At 42.0% G+C, this 21,827-nt stretch overlaps 1 protein-coding gene across 13 annotated transcripts in view; it reads left to right on the top strand.

The window, feature by feature from the left end:
* Window positions 1–20,572, top strand: part of Fhod3 (formin homology 2 domain containing 3) — a 489,096-nt gene extending 468,524 nt beyond the window's left edge. For all 13 annotated transcript variants that reach the window (XM_074069983.1, XM_020174902.2, XM_074069991.1 and 10 more), the window contains 2 exons: window positions 4,901–5,062; window positions 16,155–20,572. In XM_074069983.1, coding sequence (XP_073926084.1) covers window positions 4,901–5,062; window positions 16,155–16,237 — 245 coding nt within the window. In that variant the 3' untranslated portion in view covers window positions 16,238–20,572. The remainder of the gene's footprint in view (window positions 1–4,900; window positions 5,063–16,154) is intronic.
* Window positions 20,573–21,827: the final 1,255 nt, after the last annotated feature.

Below are 21,827 nucleotides of genomic sequence, written 5' to 3'. Positions count from 1 at the left end.
GTAGATTTCTAGGTAGTTTTAGATGTGGAATTAGGAGAAGAAAAAAATTAACCTGATGCGTTGGCTATGGAAAATGTAGTCTTTTGGTAACCAACAGCAGACAGACACATTTGAGAAGAACCACAGCCCTGTGTCTTGTATGTGGTGCATCTGATTGTCTGGCTCACTACATAGAAGGAAAGGCACCTCTTTCTGGCCAGTGCTGTCTATAAAAGGCCTCTGTTCCAAGAACATGTGTGTAAATGAAAGAAGAGAAGAAAGTGGGGTGAGTCAGAAGGTGAAGAAAATGCTATCGTTAAATGCTGAGCAGTAGAGACTGTCTGTCTAGAAGAATCAAAACAAGAATATAAAGATTTTATGAGAATAGAATAAATAAAATAGCTTTCCAGAATTGTGGGATACGGTGAGGGGAATCACTTGTACCCTGAGATCCTTAAAGGCCCAAGATATCCCAGGTGTGAGCCTCTCTGTCCCTGGCAGCTCTTATAGCCTCTGTGTGCTAAGCTCGACATGGCCAGGTCAAGGAGAGCATTAGAACTAGCACCATGGTGATACCAGCCATCAGGCTGGAGCCTCGAGCCCCTGTACCTTGATGGATGAAAGGGTGATACAGTGGAAGCCATCTTAGGAAGAGGAGTTCAGTAATGGGACAAAGTTGTACACTTTTAAAAGAAACTAGACATCTCTGCTCATTGAGATGGGACTGAGGGAAAAATTAGCACTGGGTTTACTTAGTCTGGGTTCATCTTCACTGACTAGTGAGCAGACATAGTCACCCCCATTGGAAGGGAGATTTCTGCTTCCATGCAGTATGTTGTAGGGTTGCTGCAACACGTAGAATAAAAAGTAAATCAGAAAGCCTTCTTTCAAAAGACATTAGCGAAAGGAAAGAGGATTGGACAAGTAGAGTTCTGGCTGTGCTGAGAGTAGTTTTCTAGCAGCATCTCTCCAATGTGGGCACAGGCAAAGCACTGTGCTTACCACAGGTGGAGTGACTCTAATGGGAAAGAGAAACCAGCAGAACTTGTGACGGCCCAGTGAGCTGGCAAAAGAGACGAGAGTCAGAGAGGCTCCAGGTACAGTCAGTTCTCTCCACCACACATTTGCTAAGTGCAGCATTGAGGAAGGAGTCAGAGGCACTGGGCCAGAAAGGCTGAAGGAAACCTGTAGTCTTGAAGTGCTGAGGAGATGCTGACAAGGCAGAATACACACCTTCCCCTACGCCAATTAAATACACACAGATCTCAACCCCAACAGTTTTAAAGAAGGGCTGGAGGGATGGCTGAAGTGACAGATGCAAGCACAAGGTCCTCAGTTCAACCCTCAGGATGTCAAAAAAAAGGAACTTAAGTAGATTGATTTCTTAACTAAAGCTGTCATCTGGTCACAAATATTTCTGTGTCTTACCGTATCTATTAACAGAGGAAAGGGAGAAGACTCTAGAGGAAAATAACACTGACTTCAGTCTCTACATTCTTTTATACATAGAGTCAAGCCTACAGTTAAAACTATAAGCCAAGGGAAGTAAGGAAAATAGGACTGACAATCAAGAGGAAAAGTAGACAACCATAGCAGACCCCTTACTGATCAAGATGTTGGAATTACAGGCAAGGAGTTGAAAAGACTATTAGAAATGTTATTTAAAATATAAAACAAACTAGCTGTGGTGGTACACACCTGTAATCCCAGCTACTCAGGAGGATGGCTAGTTTAAGGTCAATTTAGGGAAAGTTAACCAGACCTTACCTCAAAAACAAAATATAAACAAGCAGACTGGGAGTGTGACTTAAGTGAGGCCCTGGATTCAGTCCCCAGTGCTGCAAAATAAATAAATAAATAAATAAATAAATAAATAAGAAAACATATAGGATAAAGATAGATTTCAACAGAGGATTCAAATTTATAAAAAGAATCAAATGACATGCTAGAGCTACAAAATAAAATCTGCAATAAGGACCTTCGTGGATAGGTTTAACAGCAGATTAGTTCCAGCAAAAGATAAAATTAGTGAATTCAAAGAAAGGTTAGTAGAAACAAAGTAAAACATGTTGAGGAAAAAAATGGAACAAAGTATAAAAGGGGAGAATATAAGAACACAGTCAGATGGTAGGACCTGTAATTGGAATACCAGCAGGAGAAGATGGGTAAGGAGTACTATCAAAAAAGATAATGGCTGCATATTTCCTGAGGTCATGATAGGTGTTAACCCACGTGCTTAAGAAACTCAGCAAATCCAAGCAGAATGAATTCAAAGAGAGCTGTATCATAGGCAAACTGGTAAAAACCAGAGACAAAGAGACACTCTTTATAACAGTAGAGCTAATTACTTCTAAGGACCAACAGTAGGAATGGATGGTAGCTCACAGAAACTGGAAACCAAAAAGAGACAAGGACTGGCATCTTTAAACTACCAGAAGAAAAGGCTTCGAACTAGCAGTCTGTTTCCATGGAAAATTATCTTTCACAGTGAAGGCAAATATTTTCCTCATGTTAAAACAATATTAATATCTATTTTGATGTAATTCTTTTCCTTGTAGCCTGCAGCTACCTTTAGATTCTAAAAGGAAAAATATACTACAGTGATTTCTTTCAGACTATACTTTCTATAGCTTGAAAAATGAAGCAAAAATCAAATGATGTTGTATTATTATGGTTCAGAATATTCTATCCCCTGTACTTTATCTTAGTACACATAAATGTGAAGACTGGTGAGACCAAGATGAGCTACGTGGCCCCTTAGGTGTGTAAGTGATACAGGCAGTATTCTCCTGATGGCTGCTTGTGGGTACAAAGGTCCAAGGAAGAGGAACCTGTGTGTGCATGACCAGGAAGAATGGCAATACATGGTGATCAGACAGTGAGAGGATAAAAAGCAGAACCAGGGATGAGATCGTGAGGGAATGAAGTTATCACAAAACTGAGCCTGACCATCCTGGACCTATGGCAAGTTATTCTTTTGAAGCCTGTCCTGATGGTACCATTCAAAGATCCCTGGGGACATGTAGATGGGAAATAACAGAAGGGCATCTGGTCCAGTGCTCCAAAAATGGATTATGAGCAAACAGAACTGATGGACCGTTGTGCCTTTGGAAGGGCAGTTCGACTTTTCCAGATAAGACACAGCATTATCAATCGGTGGGTGAAAGGGAAAACAGGAAGGTGCTGGACAAAACACAGGTGTGCTATTGATCGCTCTACTCTGAGGAGGGCCATTGTCACAGAGTTCTGCAGTTCCAGTCTGAAAGCTGTGCCAGCATGAGGTCTCCTGCCTTCGGTTACCACACCGAGGCCATCCTGAGAAGGCAGCAAACTCAGCAGCAATTCCAGAAATTTGTTTTGGGGAAGAGCTGATTTTTTAAAAAGGTTTTATAATGCTGAAAAAAATGGCCTTCTGATAAGAAGTTCACTTAGAAATAAGCAGAAAAACTATGGTTTATTGTTGGTGCATGTGCCAGTGCTGTAGGTATGCTTCAAGTTAAAAAGAAAAAAAGCTAAGCAAAACAAGTTTTAAGAACTATAGCAACAACAGAAAACCTTGTCATCTGAAAACTTCATTGCCCTGTAGCCACAGGTCCCTGCGAGCAGGTGATGGGACACCTGGGGTCCTGGCTTTCCTCTTGCAAAGTGTGAATTATTTATGTATTTTATGTGAGTTTTATTGGCAGAAATTATAGCATATTTCATATTTTCAGTATAAACTCAACCACAAACACACATGTTCTGGAAAAACACAGTCCGATGAATTATCCACTGTTCCCACCTACTTCCATCAAATTTTATTTTTCCTTTGTTCACTACCAAGCAGGTGGGTTGCAAGCGCCTAAAACTTAAAAAAAAATTAGTATGGGAGAAGGACTAAAATGTTTAAAAATAAGTGTTTATTAACATATTAGCATAAAGTTTTAACATTTTTCTCATTCTGAGTTGGGCAAAGCAGGCTTTTCTTTGATTTTTACTGGACCTTAGGTTGGGGTACCTGTGTTCCCTGGGCAATGAGTTTGAGAATTCTAACCTATAGACTTTTGAAATTGTACATTTACTACAAAATGAAATGTGGATAGAGGAAATAAACAGATTTGAACACATCATGCATCATCCCTTCTGTAGAAACATATTCACCATCACAGAAGAAATTTCACAAGGAAGTTGATCCATCATAGAGGCCTGGCTCTGAATATATTAAATTAGCATTCATTTCCAACTGACATTGCTTGGGAAGCCATGTTTTCGAGTTGTCTTCCTCTTGCTTGTCTATAGGGAGATACCCTGATGCCAGACTCAGACTGTCTTAAAATGTAGTTATTTATGAACATATTTTTCTCACCAAGGAATACGTGAATATTTCAAAAGGAAAAAAAATGTCAGCATCTCCATTGCTGGTTGGAGAGGGTAATCCTGTTACAATTTTTTAAAAGTGAGGTAATTCAAAGATAAACTGTGTATCACATAATCCTTTGGTTCCTAGTTAACTTAAGAGACATTAGGTAGGTACATCCAACCACAGATACAGAGCTGACAGGTAACCCTCAGTCTCCACACATTACTGGATGTCCAGTGCTGGGTATCACTGGGTACAGTAGGGTACTACACAGGTCATCTGCTCTCTGGTTATTACAGGTCTTGGCAGATGAAGAAGACACAGAGGGGAGTGAAATGATGAGTGACAAGAACACAGCTGTAGTACAGGGTAGTATGAAATAAAGGCTTCAGTACAGGGTTGTGCAGAGCAATGTGGGGACAGGTTAGCATCCTGGATGTGTCACTAACTCTGAACTCTCACTCTGGCCTTTGCTAGAATCCATTGCTGATAGATCTCAGCTGCTTGGAGGAACAATGTATTTTCTTTTGTGTTTTCCTTCTCTCTGAGTAACACGTACTCTCTGGTGGTTTAACTTTTCAGGATCCACTAGTTCATGGACTATGGGAACCGATGACTCACCTAATGTCACAGACGATGCAGCTGATGAGATCATGGACCGCATTGTCAAGTCAGCCACCCAAGTGCCCAGTCAGCGAGTGGTGCCACGGGAGAGGAAGCGATCCCGAGCCAACCGCAAATCTCGTGAGTGTATTTGGGGAGGAGTGAGGAACACAACCCTGGAGAGATTTTCTTTCCATCTAGTATGACCTGGAAGGGACCAAGATTCAGGGCAGCTCCCGTGAATTTTCAGTTGTTGACTGGAATGGCCACCTACACCCCTCCACAAAAGGTTTGAAGTTTGTCATCAATGTTGGCTATCTTGGAGGAGAGGGGCTGGAGCCACACTTGCCTGCTGTATTTGCTGTGTGGCCAGGTCTCTTTCAATTCACACTTTGTCTCCAGGAAAGTCTAAAGCCCCCTTAAAGGTCTTTGGTGTATAAAAGTAGGTATAGGGAAGCCCTCTGGCAAACATGCCTTGATGCTTTGCTAGAAGTTGTATTTCTGCCCTTCACCCAGCATCAGGGGCCTGGGCTGGAGGCTGCTGGGTTTGAGGCTGCTCCCTCCCAGCATGTTGAAGGTAAAAACCAGGGCTAGCAAGTGATTGATTTGACAGTCATTAGGAGCTTAAAATATTTAATGTTAGCCCAAGATGATCATTTGTTTTCCTTTGCCCACCAGAGCAGAGAATCTAACAAAATCAAAGTGACTGATTTGTCCCTTCAATGTGAGCCTGCTTTCTGCTTTCTGCCCCTCTGTAGAGCTGTGTCTGATTCTTGCAGGATCCACTTCCTGGAGAAATGTGATCCCTGTGGATCCTTTGCCTACATTAGCTGTGGCCTTGGGTGTTTCAGGCGAGCCCCAAGGCTTCAGCCAGCCGCTTGGTCATTCAAGAGACAGGTCATGTTTCCATTGGTTTTACCTCTAGAATAAGGGATGGGAGAAGGAAAAAGGAACCTGGTTGCCTCCCCTTGTTCTGTCTCCCAAAAGTGAAAAGAGAGTGAGTCCAGACAGGCAGGGAGTTCAGAGTCAAGTGCAGCTCGTTCTACCGTGAGATTCACACAGGAAGTATCTGGGCTGTGGATGCCAAGTTTGACCTTGTGGTTCCTCTAGACTCATTGCCACACTTGTTTCCAGGGTGAAGAATGCTAAAACAAATTCTTGCAGCTAAGGAACCTTGCTCCTTTCATATGATCTGCTTTAATGCCTGATTGGGAGTTTTTCCCCAGAAAGGAGGAAAAAGAAAAACATTGGGGGAGGTGGTGATTCTCATTAAGTGGGCGGGCTGAGAGCCTGTTTCTGACACGCTTCTAAGTGAGGTCCTGTGGTCCAGCCTTTGGTATTCATCTTGAGGTTCTATGGCTGTATTTCTCAAACTTGGATGCTCCTTAGAATATTCTTCAGAGATTTAAAATTTTAGAAATATTGGCTCATGGAGGCCTATCACTTCAGAATGGCAGGGGTATGAGCTGAGGTCCCTGGCCTCGGGGAATTAGTGGCATTAGGAGGTAGAATCTCCCTCCACTGTTTGCCTTCCCTAGCCTTATAATCCATGCATTTTGAAAATGGGAAACTATCATTCAGGTGCTCTGGCTTTTTATATCTTCAAGATTATCATTGTGGCTGGGTATAGTGGAACATGCTTGTAATCCCAGCACTCAGGAAGCTGAGGTGGTAGGATTGTGAGTTCAAGGCCAGCCTGGGGCTAGATCCTGTCTCAACACCTCCCTAAAAATATTTTAAGAAGATTATATTTGTGGCTTCTAATACCTAAAGAAGCCTACCCAAGGAAGACTTTTACATTTATTTTTGATGATATTTTGTTCTTTTCCCCACTGCTGCCTTGAATTCTTTACCAATCTCCTGATCGACCCATGTGAGAAATTGACTACGGGCTTGCTCCTCAAAGTTAGGCCTCAGACAAATAGGGACATTCATAGAAACTTATTAGAAATGCAGATTCATGGGCTCCATCCCAGGGCAACTGATTCAGAATCCACATTTAACAAGATCCCTAGGGGATCAGGTAAAGAGGCACTGGAGGATGAGACCAGAGTGGTACTGTTGGGTCCTCCAATAGGATAAGGCTGACACACTGGCTGAATCCCAAATGGCGAGTCTCTGTGGCTCCCAGAGCAACACATCTTCTGCCTATGTGGAGGGTGTGGATGGCATTTCTTTGTGGTTCTTACATTTCCTGTATGCTAAGAAGGTTGAGCCCTTGTAGTTTACATCTCTTCTTTAGTATATGACATATCCATGTCATTTTCTATTTTTCTGCTGCTCTTTTTCCTGGTAAATCTTCTTACATAGCTTTTTAAATGAAACTTGCAAAAGGCTTTTTGATGTCTTCAGTAGATGATCTCCAGTAACTACTTTACTGCCCTTTTTGATACTTCAGGAAACCAAATGGCAAAAGCCTTGCACCTGTTAACTCCTGTTTGTTAACTTTGCAGGGAGCAGCCTCAGTGGAAGAATGGCTACCAGGGGGAGGACCTGGGAAGAGCCTGCAGGAGGCAGAAGTAGGGAGAGGGTGGAGAAAAGCTGCCAGGCCAGAGACCTGAGACAGGAGACTACATGAGACATTGGACTAGCCATTCCTCCAAGTTACTGTCTGTACTGAGCCCACCCTCTGGTCTAGAGAGAACCAGATTCCTAGACCCATAATATCACTGGGAACAGTAACACAGTCGTAATTAATTTTCCTCTTCAGTCTGGCCAGAGAGAGTCTATTTTTATGGTTGACATAACATAATTTCCTGTGGTATCATTTCCATTCCAATCTTATGCAAAACAGCCGTATATTTTTTTATTTAGTCAAACACATTTTTTCCTGTGACATAGTTACTATAACAAATACAGCACTGTGTGCATGCAAGTGTTTATCTGTAATGGGTTTAATTTATTAGTAATGGCACTCTCAGCAGAAATTTAAAACAGGGGATGTTAGATTTTGATTTCTGTTTCAAAGGGATGATAAACTCCAGCTTTTCACAAGAGGTTAAAGGAGTAAGAAAAAAAAAACCAGTTTATAGAATCTAAGTAAAGTTCAGTGGTTTTGGGTTCACCATGAAACAATGCTGTGTTTGATTTGGTTGTTTAATGGTGGCAATGAGGCAAGTGGATATGAATAACCAGCATATTTGAGCCATAACTCATTTGGCTAAAGACAATTACAGTCCCACTAGTGCAAGGAATGAAACAGAATCCACCCCATAATCTGGAAATTTATGACCTGCAAACCACTCAAGGGTCCTCTGAGATAATTCCACGTTGTGTCCATGTGTGATGCTGGTGACTGGGCCTACACACATCAAGTGACCTGCTAACACCTGCCATCTGCGGTCATTGGAACATACCATGGGCATCTTAACCTATTTACAGGTTCCCATGTCTCAGTTCTGCTTTTCCAGTGAGTACTCAGTTTTGAATGTGTAGGTGATCTCTAGCCTGTGACATGGTCTCTGCAGTTCACCTAATGTACTCCCCCCAGATTCTAGCCAGGGCTCTCTGGTCAGCTGCTGGCTCTGACTAAGTGAGCATGCTCTTAGAGCTCTTGAGTGGTTTCTTATTTTGGTTTCTCTTTTTGTCATGTGTTTTGTCCTGGGGCTGATGTCCCTTCACATTTCTTGGATATGCGCCTTGTCTAGAACATGCTGAAGCTCAGTGGTGTTTGTGGATCCTTCCCAGTTTCATGCTGCAGGATAAGTCCTGGTAGCTGGGGAAAAGAAGCAGCCCCACCCCATTCTGCCTGTTCTTTCCTCTCTTGGACCCATCATAGAAGAAGGTCTGTCTAGCTGGTTGCCTGGATGCTGCCAGGGGCTCAGCCAGTCAAAGAACAGGCAGAGACGAGAGACTCATACTCTGCCTTTTCTCTTTTCCTAGGCGAGCCCAGGTCTTGTCATGGTTGAGAGAGGCTTGGTGCCCCTTTTACTTCTGAGTCATGTTTCTCTAAGGATGTCATCACTTTAATGTTACTTACAACTGACTAGTTAAGAACCTCAGGTTGGAAACTTATATGAGAATAGTTGCTCAGTAGAAGATTCTAGAGATTGCTGGAAAAGGAACAAAGAACTCTGATTGTGCATCCTGGTTCTCATTTCCTCACACCATAACTACCTCCTCATAACTACCTCTGTGTGTGAATGTCAACATCCTTCTTGAAGGGCATGGGACATATTTCACATCCATCCGATGTAATTAATATCTTCTTTTATGGAATATTGAGGCATGCAGCCATGCTATCTGATAAGTAGAATTTCCTGGAGACATATAATTTTTGAACCTTAAAAAGCAATTGAATTTACTTTAGAGAAAACAGGAGGCAGGTCTCACAAAATAATTTGATTCAACCCTGGACCTGACCAGTACACAGCATTTGTCTTTACTTTTCCGAAGTGGAATTTGAAAATACCCAGAGGTTTTTGCACTAATCTCATTAAGAAAAATGTCCCTGCATTTAAATACTTCTTCCTTCCTTTCTCTAAACCAATTATGTTTTTTAATAGGGCAAATTAATAATGACAATAGACAATAGACCATTATTATTAATGCTTTTGGAGCAAAATAAAAATTTTAGTGCTGATGAGGCTAAAGAAGAGTTTGTCAATCAAACTCTTATCTCCTCAACAATTTTGTCATTAATATTTACTCCATACATAATGATTTCTAGAGTTCATGAAAGATAGACTGACCCCTCCTCTAAAGACAGCTGAGGGCACCTACCCACTGGGACAGGAAGATGTGGGGAACAATCCCAGAGAGCGCTAAAGGCCTCCTCCATGAGCCCTGGTGGAGAGTCACTACATTTTAGCAGGCAGGGTTGGATCAGAGGCCAGGAAGTCAGGCTCAGGTGGAAGCCTTGAGGTTAGAGAGATATATCTAGGGAGAACTGGAAGTGTTCCTGTGCACTGAGTAGCTCTCTGGGTGTTTTGTTTTCATATAAATCACCTCCTAAATCAGGAGCTAGCTGGTCTGTCCATGTCCCAGACATCCATTCTACCCAGAATGGAGGTTTCAAAAGGAGAGGGGGCAATGAAAAGAGTAACCCGAGAATCTGTCCTTCATACTGCCAAGAGCTTTCCTGAGGGTCGAAGAGAGGGTTCCTATCTCTCTTTGTTAGAGAGTTACAGTAATTCATTGTCTTTCCTGCCAAGTTCAAATGGAATCCATTTCCACGCTCAGCACTGCACACACACAACAGAAATGGAAAGAGGGTCCCACGCAAAAGACTTGTTCCCACTGAGCCTCAGTCTTGACACAGTGAGGGCAGTAGTGGCAGCCTCCCAAATGCTGATGAGGCTAACTAAGGCACTGTATGGAACTGGTCCAGGGAAGTGACACTGGGAGGAATTTGAGGTCGTCTCCAGGTGTATAGGAACTGCCATCCACAGAGTGATCCCTCCCATCCATCACTGTCCCTCATCCTGGCTGGCTGTATGTAGACTAAACCTACTTGCACTTCTTTTTGAGCCCCAGGATGCTGGTGTAACAGGCTTTCACTTGTGCACACAAAGGCTATATTGCCAGCATAGTTCTTGGCTAGTGATGGTGTGACATCCCAGACAGAGAAGTGTTGAGTTGGACTTAATCTGGAAGAGGGGAGGCAACTTTGTCCTGCCCAGGACTTGAAAATTGCTGAAGACCAAGTCTATGGACTCCTGAGCCCCCGTTCCTTCTTACATGTAGACTTTCCATGTTTATGTAGGTTCTCCCCACAACAATTCTGAGAACTTCTGTCTTATTTCCCTTCTCCAGGCCTAACTCTGCCCCTTCACCCATAACGTGATCTGTGGGAGGGAACTGATTTTACAATTTCATTGATTACTTTCTGCTTAGTTCCTGCCTAGGAATCAGGTGATAGTTAAAGTAGTTAAAGGAGTACTGGATGCTAATGGAACCAGTTACAGGAGGGAAGGGCCATTGTAGGGACTCTGCTAATCCATAGCCAGACCAGGGACTATAGAAAGTACCTGAGGCCATAGTGTTTCTGAAGCAATGGCAGCATGAGGGAGCTTCATTTTGAGTTAGGTAGAACTCAGACTTCAAACCTGTCACCACAAAGGCTGTCACCTTTCTCAGGAACCTATCTTTCTCTGTGTCTCAGTGAGATGGCAGTGATTTAAGTCAAGGCCCCCAACCTGTCTGGCATCTTGATGGCATGAGGAAGGTAAAATGCTATGTGGTTCTCTCCCTGAGACTCTCATTCAGTGAGGCTGGAAAGAGCTCAAGATGTTGAGTTTGAGTCCACCAGGTTTAGGAACTTTTATTTTGTGAGAGGTTTAGATTAAACAAAAAGGTACAAAAATAGTGCAAATAGTTGCTTTCACACAGCTTCCTCAAATGTTAACACCTTGCATGACCATAGGACAATTTACCAAAACTAAGTAATAGCATTGGTGTGGTGCTACTAACTAAACTGTAGTTATTCAGATTTTCTAATTTTTCATGAATGTCTGCTTTTTGTTGCACAATCCCACCCAGGATTCTCAGAGCTGTTGCATCTCTGTCTCCTGTGATCTGTTTAGGATGCTTTTGAAAATTACTGATCACTTAGTATCTATTAATGTGGGAAGCCTCTGCTTTAGATGGACAGAATTTTGTGTGGGAAAAAAATGGAGGATGAAGACAAGAAAAAGAACTCAGATGGTTAAATAGTTGGTGTTGACCAAAATACAAACAAAAACCCTAGGAAGTCTATATCAAGTCACTAAGAGCTATTTGTCTTGAGATGGTTCCCCATATTTAAGTCCAAGAGGCATGGCCGGACCTGTTATTTTGACTCCACTCAGCAGACCGAACAAGAAGAACATCAAGGGACAGTTTTGCTATTTGGGAGGCAGAGATTGGAAGGATCACAGTTCAAGGACAGCCTAGGCAAAAAAATTAGTGAGACCACAGCTCAACAAACAAGCCAGGTGTGGTGGAGCACATACATAATTCCAGCTATGTGGGAGCCATACTCAGAACTGTGATCTGAGGCTGGCCCCAGGCAAAAATACAAGACCATATCTGAAAAATAACTAAAGCAAAAAAGGGCTGGGGTCATGGCTCAAGTAGTAGAGTGCCTGCCTAGCAAGCACAAGGCCCTAAGTTCAAATACTAGTATCACCACCACACACACACACACACACACACACACACACACACACACACACACAAATTGAGTAGCAGCAGCAGGCCAGTTATCTTCGCCTCATAAGACACACACATTTAAAGCATCTTGATGTTCTGTATTAGTCTCTGTGATCCAACTCACTGCTCCCAGAATTACCACTCAATCTTTAAACTCTGGGGTTAAAAGAACATTCCAAACTTATTTCTAAATGACATTATATGAAAAATGTGCCCATGATCGAAACATGAAAGGACAGAAATGAACTTCTGTCATGTTGAAGTAAAGATCCATCAATGTCTCCAGGGTAGGAAAGGTTGTCAGAAATGGTCCTGCTGGCTTTGGCATGATACAGGGGTTCCCAGTGTGGGCTGTGATCCAAATGTCCTGACTCAAAATCTTCTCCACCACTCACTGTGTGTTCTTGGGCCAATGACTTGATCTCTCTGTGCCAAGAGATAATAGTACCCATATCAGCTTCCCATAAAGATCAAACAATCCACATAAATACTCAGTAAATGACAGCTTCCATTGCCATTGTTTACAGATTCAACTCACTTTAACAAAGCGAGTACTTCATAGGGTTAAAAATAGCTTCATTTCTAATTGGGGAAAAAGAGAAAAATAACTTGTTTTTCCACTGCTTCCCCACATTGATAGTGGAGGTGCCATGTGTCAGCTTACTCCCCGCCCCATGAGAGGTCACCATGTCACTGTTGTAAGTACCTGAGACACAGAGAATCTGCTAACAGAGTGACCCATACTGTCTAATGAAGAGCCCCAGAGCAGACAGGGACAAACATTTCCAGTCTGCTTGCTCTCTGTTAAGCAGCTTCGAGGAGGGGAGCATTCAGGCTGGATGCAGGAGAGAGGGGCCCCATACTCTCTCATGAACCCTTCAACACTTGAGAGCTCCCTCTATTCAATGGAAGAGCAGTTTCTGCTGAAGTTTGGTTTGTGCAGCCCCTACTTGCAAATGCTCTTATCCCCAGCCCCTTTTTGTACTCTGAAAACTCTCTGAGAGCCAGTTCCACATCTGCAATGTTCTAAGCATTTCTCCTCCTCAGGCCTCTGCTTCCCTGACCCAGAGCCTCTGTCTGCAGTGCTTGGCTCATGGTACATGCTCAGAAACATTTGCTGAATGATGAATGAACTGATGAGCGACAGACAGATGTACGGACACCCAAAGAGGCAGGCGTGGTTCATGACTTGAACTGGGGTACAAAACTGATTAAAGTCAAATACTTTCATTTCTTACATTCTTTCAAGTAATTTTGAAATTACTTGAATTAATTTTGACTCTTTATTGAAGAGGTCAGATTCTCAAAGTCTTTTTCATTACATCAAGGGGTTAATATCTTTCCAAGACAATTTATGAGTATTGTAAATTTACACATTTGTCTCTAAATTCTCACTTTCCATGGACACATCAGGTAAGCAAAGGAAACTGCTGACTTTTCCCATAGTAGAGGACCCTTGGGCCCAAGCTGAAGGAGGGAAAGAGGGTTCCAAGTCGTCTGGAGCTTCAGAATTGTGAACAGGCCCACAGGGACGGCACAGCTCAGTGCAGTTAGGTGGGAAGGCCAAGGTGGACAATCTTTAGCTCTGTTCTGTTAGCTGAGCCTGTCCTAAATAGGCTGTCCCAAGACATGGACTCTATCAGGAGACTATCGCACAGACTGTAAGAAACCGGAGTCCTTATTCAAGTATTTATATCAACCAAACACAGCAGTTTCAGGACTAGAGCAAATGTGTAAACAAATATTTTAAACAAGGAAGCATCTTTAAACATCTTCATGAATAAAATGCCCACCAGTTTGTGGGTGCTTCTGTAGTCATGCACATAAGCACATATACCTAAATGCACAAACATCATAGTCCCTCAGCCAAGGAAACCTGAGACACCCTCCTAACAGTGTGGATGTCTGCAGGCAGGATGTTGTATCTTGGTTAAGAGGTCTTAGTTACCTTCATTGTTGAGAATGAGAGATCTTTTATTTTTATCTATTAAAAATGATTTTTCTATAGCAAATACTTTAAGGAGTGTTTAAAGAACTTAAAGGGTTATTATAAAGTAGTGTTTTTATGGCTGCCCCATAGAATAAATTCCATTACTCAATTAAATGCAGTCTGCCTCTAGCAAAGACTCTGGAGTCAAACATTTTGTCTGGTTGAGTTAGATACTCATCTCAGATCTTTGTGTCTCTTGAAAAATCCATACTTTTTTTTTTTTTAACTTTTCTTTTTTGGTGCTGGGATCAAACCCAGGGCCTCGCGAATGCTAGGCAAGCGCTGTACTACCGAGCTACATCCCAGCCCCGAAAAATCCATACTTAATGTGAATATTCCACGAGGGTTTTGATTCTTTGAGTTAAATGTTGAACACACAGTAGGCTCTTTATAAATGATATATTGATTGACCAATTGATGGATTAGATGTTGGCCCGTGTATTAATTACTTTTGCATTGTCATGACCAAATACCTGACATAAACAACTTATGGGGAGAAAAGTTTTATTTTGGCTTGAAGTTTTACTTTTTTTCTCTCTTTTCAAAATTTTTATTCTTTTTTTTGTTCTTTGTTGGCTCACAGTTTTAGGGGGTTCAGCTTATGGTTGCTTGGCCCCATGTACTTGGCAAAACCTCATGGTGGCTGGAGTGTGTGGCGCAGGAGCTTCTTTATGATGAACAGGTAGCAGACACAGACAAGAAAGAGCCAGGGACCCCCCTCCCCACCCCACAGTGACCTACTTCCTCCAACTAGGCCCCATCTTTTAAAGTTCCTAGAGCCTCCCAAAATAGCACCACCAACTGGAGGCTTAGGTTTTAACACATGTGCCTGTGTGGGACATTTCATTTCAAACCACAATATCCCCTGTTCACAGTGCTGATTTCTAGGAGATAAGTCATTTATTAATAGGGATTAGCGCCTGTGTACTCTGCCATGAGCCCGAGTCTTTCAGATCCTGCTACATACTGAGCTTTTGTCCAAAGCTTGATGGGTAAACATAGATTCTGGGGTAATGCATGCAGACAACGTGGGGAAGTGATGAGGGGAGTTGGGTCTGGTGAGAGAAATGGAAAGACACCAAGGATGAGCCTTACTTTCTCCATACTTTGGTTAAAAGCCTGTCCTTTTCATCTTGGGAATGGGCTGATTTCAGATTTTGGGTGGAAGGTAGATCCACGATGTATCTCTTCTGCAGATAGAATAAACACCCCAAATTCTGTAAGACCTTCAAGGAAATACAGAATAGGCTAAATGCAATTTGTAAATTAAGGGAAATTTAATTAGTCAACCTTTCAAATGAGAAGGCTTGACTAGGGAGGGGTAGCTGCCTTATCCAGCCTTTATTTTTACAAAGAAAATTGATCAATACAAAACAATATTGTCAATGTCTACAAAGTCTATATTGCCAATACAATATCCCTCCAACTGCCAGTGATGACCCCCAATGAAGGTGATATGGTCATTGGCCTTGTGTGTTTTATATATATCTTCTACCAAATCCACCCAGAAGTTTGGTAGTTTGCTGCTTGGCATCCATTCCGTGAGGAGTCACTGATCATTTTAATTGTTCCTAAAGGAACTTTGATAAGAACACTAATGGACCCATTCTGACTTGTGTCCACTGCCTTGGGCTCTACTAACACCTGGCTCTGCAAGGCCATGGGTTCTCTATGGCCTTTCACCATTGTGGGATTGGTGGAGCTTGCTGAACCTCTTACTCTGCACTATTTTACCTCATTTGTGTTATTGGAGCTTGGATTTTCGTATATTCTGTAATGACTTCTCCCACTGTTATACTCCACATATCTTGTGCTCTTCTGCAATTTGCATTCATTTCTCCAAAACCCTCTCTTCCTTTCTCCCCTTGCCAGTCTTCCCCTCCAAGCCTTTCTGCCCTCCAGGACAGCACCATCAGGTCAGCCTGCTGTCACTCAAAGATTTTTTTTCTGCTCTGGCAGACTGCTAGAGCACTTCAGCAAGAGCAGGGTGGTGTGGAGTGCCCTAGGCTTCCTGGGAATGCCTTGGGGAGAGGGGCAATGTTGTTCTGCCATATGCCTTCTGCTAATACCTTCTCTTTGTGTCTCTTGCTGTGACCTGCGGTTCTGCTGCAGTGCGAAGAACCCTGAAGAGTGGCCTAACTCCAGAAGAAGCCAGAGCCCTGGGCCTGGTCGGCACCTCCGAGCTACAACTGTGACCCTCTGGGACTCTTCAGAAGTATACTGAACAGAGTGCCAACTCTGGCTGGACAGACTCCCTCCACTTGGGGGTGGGGAGACTTGACACTGTTCTCTATGGAATGCTCATTTCTAGGTGTCACCATGTGGCTTGTGTTGCCTGCTACACATCAACATGGATCTCCAGGAATCTCCTTCATATACTTCATCATGTCAGCCATTTCCTTGTCTCCTTGATACCTGGTTTATTAGTTCCAGAGTGTGATACTTTTTCTGAGAAGGAACAGCCCTTTTAAGGACAAATCACTTCTGTCACAGTTGTTTTAAAAATGAGGCAATTTGATTAGATTCACAGACTGGGTATTCACAACACCAAAATATCCAGATGTAAACTCCAACTTTGTACACAGAAGAAAGCACAGATTGTTTACCAGTTGTGGATTTTAGATGTACTAAATGTTTATACAAATTCATAAATGTACACCATGTTTCAAATACTAAATAAATAGAGTTTAACATCATAATGAGAAACTTTTATTCTTGTAGCTATGGAACTTAAGCAACTATGCAGGCTCAAATCCTTCCAAATCAACAAGGCCTGTTTCAAGCAGCATCCTTGCTTGGAATGACCTTCAAGTCCTTTGGGTTATATTTTGTTGATAGTCATGCCAGCAATGTTGTACTTTTGCACTCCTGATTGAAGTAGGTACATGTCCTTGCTGCAGGACATCTTAGCTAAGTATCTAATATGTATCACCATGTTCATGAGGTTGTGATGCCAAAACACAATTAGGGTGGCATTTCATGCATCTGAACTATTCTGCAACTTACTTTTTCACCTTTAATGTAAAAAGTCATCTTCTCAATTTACTAAATTACCAAAATGAAGTGCAGATTTCAAGCTTAGTCTAAAGAGAGGCTCTAGATTGCACATTTAGTACTTGGCACTCAGTACAGGCGATGAAGTGTCTATAGGGGAAGGCACTGTGAATTCAAGCTTCTAAGCAACTGTAGAATGATGCTGAGTAACTAGTGCCCATGAAGTGACTGAGCTGTTCACAGAAGTCTTTTGGCCTGATGTCCCGATTCCTCTTCAATAACCTCTAACTCCAACATCAGGGAAAGGTAAGCCATAGCAGTAGGTGTTGGGATGGTAGATTATTCCATTTTTGCCTTTCAAAACCTCTGTGCCTCTGCATCCAGGGTATGTGATTTACGGACAACATGCAGTAGTAGTCCCTAAAAACCCATAAAAAATAGATTCATACCATAGGCTCCTTCTCCCCTCCACTCTGTCACCACTGATGGAGACAGCACTTTTATGCAGCAATGAGAGAAGATACTTGATGAATGTGAGAACCCCAGGAGAGCCTGAAACTCTGTTAGGTTTGTAGATTACTGACCATTGAGTTGCTTTAATTACCACATTGAAAAGGATACATGGGGGTATTAATATTCATTTCCCTTATGGTTCCAAATAACGTGTGTAATCTTTCACACATGGTTTAGTGGTTTCTGAGGGCATTGGCTTGTGGCCTTGGCACCGAAGGAAGAGATGAGTCTCTATCATGTAAGATAGTGATGTTCACTGTTGAGTGAACAAATACTTTGATGCCCTTCTGGTGGCTGAGAATTGTTTTAGAACAAAAAGTCCCATTTGGAAGGAAGTGATTGAACAAATCTATGTTCATTTAATTTTAGGGGTCAAAAATTTCTCAGAAGCAGCAAGGTTAACTAATTTCCTTGTTTATGGCTAGAGTCTTATTGGGAAAGGCATTTGAACACTCTGCTGCAGCACAGAAATAAAATAGGATGGAGATTTCTACCCTAATCTGTGGATTCAACTCAGATGAGTTAATTATTTTAATCTCAGTCCACCAGAGAATGTGATTTAGTTGGTCTGGAGTTTAGAATGTTTAAATGATTTTCTCATCTCCCTCCTTGGTTCTAATGTGAACACAAGAAACCACTGAGTCACAAGGTTATTTTTTCTCCTTCCCTCCTTCTCCCTCCCTCACCAGAAAGTTGGAGACTAAAGATGGTGTTCTTGAGAAATTGGCAAAACCAAATTAAGTCCCCAAAATAGAAGTGGTCCCTAATCATTATTGTCAAACTGAAATAAATGACACAAAGATTGGCTCTCCAATATAGTTTATTCAGAAATAGCAGAGGGATTATAATCCACCATATGCATGCTATGGTGAACTCTAGGTGCACTACTGGGTATACGAGGAGGCTGAGGCAAGGGGAAGTGATTAAAGACAAAAGAGAAATATATGTAAGTTCTTTTGAAAAAAGAATATTGGTTACGGGGCTTACTGCAGGAGTTGACGTTATTTCCTGAGACACGCATGTACTCTTTTGTGAGCAGCTAGTTGTCTTTGTGTAGCTAGTCACCCTTGAAAAACTCATTCAGCAAGGTGAGGCTTGGAAAAAATTTCCTGTGGCTTACTATGTGTGTGTGCATAAATATGGATGCCCTCTTCCATGGCCTCCTGGCTCCATTTTATTAGGGTTAGACATGAGTGACTTCACTTTGGTACTAATAATTTCATACTGTCAAGGAACTTACCAACTAGGACATGTTTGAGTAACGCCTTCCTTGAACCTAGTGAATGATACCTGATCTAATCTGAAAACCAGGAGGAACGGTCAAGTCCCTCATTAAACATTTTTTTCATGTCCAGTAACATGGGAGGAAAACAGGAGTGTAGGAGACCTGCTGTTGCCACCTCTTTTACTTACCCAGGGAAATATCCACCAACTCAGTGGTAGAACAGCCATGCTGTGTGAAGTGACCTCAAAGGGGCTGTTGTTGGCAAGTGTCAAGGGGTAGTCAAAGTGCATGTGAGAGTCCCCATCAGTGAGAACCCTGCTTGCAGTGTAGCCCTAGAACCTTCTGTTCCCATTGGATTAACTGTACTAAGGAAACAGATCCATGAAAAGGCCCAGAAGACCCTGAATGAAAAATCAGTCTGCATCTTTAGACTTCTTAATGGTTTAGCAGTTTTTAGTGAAACTGGAGGTTTTTTTCTGTTTACTCCCTCACTCCCAGTTGCCATTATCCTGGCTGCCTCCATTAGCAATTCATGTATTTTTCTGTTGCTAGAGATTGAATCAGGGCCTCAAGCACTACCACTTGAGCCACGCCAGTCCTTTTGCTTTTGATTTTTCTGACCTCAAACTGAGATCCTTCTACTGCTGCCTCCTGAATAGCCCGGATTATAGATGTGTGCCACCATGCTTTATTCTACTAGTGAGTTCTTAAATTTTTTAAAAAAATTGTACTGTGGGATGCATTGTGACATTTACTAAAATGCCTACAATATATCATAGTTGAACTCACCCCATGTCATTCACCTTTATCACCCTTCCCCCCATTCCTGGAATAGTTTCAACAAGTCTCATTTTCCCATTTTTGTACATTAGTACATAATTTTCAATCAGGACATTAAATTTCTATAACAGACCTTTGAGAAGCATGAAAGTGAATGGTACCTTATATTTGTGAGATGCTGTGGCTAATCTTTCTGCTCATTATCATAAATACAGTGTGCATGTCTTCATATGGATGCTAGTAAAGAAAAAGCAAACACTGTTTCATTAAAGATGCCTGGATTTTGGTTTCTTTGGAATCTTAAGTTTTTTTTTTCTGTTAAAAAAATAACTTACTCTAAGGGATTTGGGGATAGAGGGGAAGATGCACAGGGCCTTGGAGGGTGAAGACCCAGTTTTGTTTTCTTCTAAAAGTTCTTTGTTGAACACAATGCAGGAAGAGCAGGGGCCAGGATTAGGAGACTTGGGTTTTCAGGCTCCTGATTTTTGGTGGCCTCCATTGTCTGTGGTTCCTAAACCCACATGGCTCTGAGATGGTGTGTCACCAAATACCACTGTAGTACTCTGAATAATGGCCACCCAAAGATATCAGAACCCAATCCCTGCATCTGTAAATGTTTCCATAGGAGAAGCCTTTGCAGATGTAATTAAATTAAGGATCTTGATGTGGGGAGACCATCTGGATTGTCTGGGTATGCCCTAAACCCAATTATAAGGGACAGGCAGGGGGAGATTTGATAAATGCAAAACAGAAGGCAGAGTGATAAACAGTAGAGAATGGAATGATGTGGATGCAAACCAAGGTCTCCCCTAGAGCCACCAGAAGGCCTATCAACTGATTTATTTTTGTAGTGCTGGAGATTAAGCCCAGTCCTTTGCACATGGTAGGCAAGCACTCTACAACTTGAACTATATGCCTCCAGCCTTCCCATTGACACTTTTTGATTTTGACATCTGTGACACTGATAGTGAACTTCTGGTCTCCAGAACAATAACAGAATAAATTTGTGTTATTTTAAGCCAAGTTTGTAGTAATTTGTTATACAGCCTTAAGAAACTATACAACCAACTACAAATAAGCACTGAGGGCTTGCTAGACCTGGGCTGGGTAGCCAGCTGGGAAAGGAGGATCATGACTCCTCCCCTTAGGGAGCTTAACAGGAGCTATGGGAGGCAGTCACCAACTCAAATTAAAATTTTAAGACCAGTGGAACAGAATAGAGGATCCAGATATGAAGCCACACAACTATGAGCAACTTATCTTTGACAAAGGAGCTAAAAATATACGATGGAGAAATAGCAGCCTCTTCAACAAAAACTGCTGGGAAAACTGGTTAGCAGTCTGCAAAAAACTGAAACTAGATCCATGTATATCACCGTATACCAAGATTAACTCAAAATGGATCAAGGATCTTAATATCAGACCCCAAACTCTTAAGTTGATACAAGAAAGAGTAGGAAATACTCTGGAGTTAGTAGGTATAGGTAAGAACTTTCTCAATGAAACCCCAGCAGCACAGCAACTAAGAGATAGCATAGATAAATGGGACCTCATAAAACTAAAAAGCTTCTGTTCATCAAAAGAAATGGTCTCTAAACTGAAAAGAACACCCACAGAGTGGGAGAAAATATTTGCCAATTATACATCAGACAAAGAAAGGACTGATAACCAGAATATACAGGGAACTTAAAAAACTAAATTCTCCCAAAACTAATGAACCAGTAAAGAAATGGGCATGTGAACTAAACAGAACTTTCTCAAAAGAAGAAATTCAAATGGCCAGAAAACACATGAAAAAATGCTCACCATCTCTAGCAATAAAGGAAATGCAAATTAAAACCACTCTAAGATTCCACCTCACCCCTGTTAGAATAGCCATCATCAGCAACACCACCAACAACAGGTGTTGGCGAGGATGCGGGGAAAAAGGAACCCTCTTACACTGTTGGTGGGAATGTAGACTAGTACAACCACTCTGGAAAACAATTTGGAGGCTACTTAAAAAGCTAGACATCGATCTACCATTCAATCCAGCAATACCACTCTTGGGGATATACCCAAAAGACTGTTACTCCAGAGGCACCTGCACATCCATGTTTATTGCGGCACTATTCACAATAGCCAAGTTATGGAAACAGCCAAGATGCCCCAGCACTGACGAATGGATTAAGAAAATGTGGTATCTATACACAATGGAATTTTATGCAGCCATGAAGAAGAACGAAATGTTATCATTCGCTGGTAAATGGATGGAATTGGAGAACATCATTCTG

The sequence above is a fragment of the Castor canadensis genome, chromosome 4, assembly GCF_047511655.1.
Source record: "Castor canadensis chromosome 4, mCasCan1.hap1v2, whole genome shotgun sequence".
Taxonomy (NCBI): Eukaryota; Metazoa; Chordata; class Mammalia; order Rodentia; family Castoridae; genus Castor; species Castor canadensis.
Note: the sequence above shows the minus strand (reverse complement) of the source record. Positions and strands in the feature narration are given on the sequence as shown.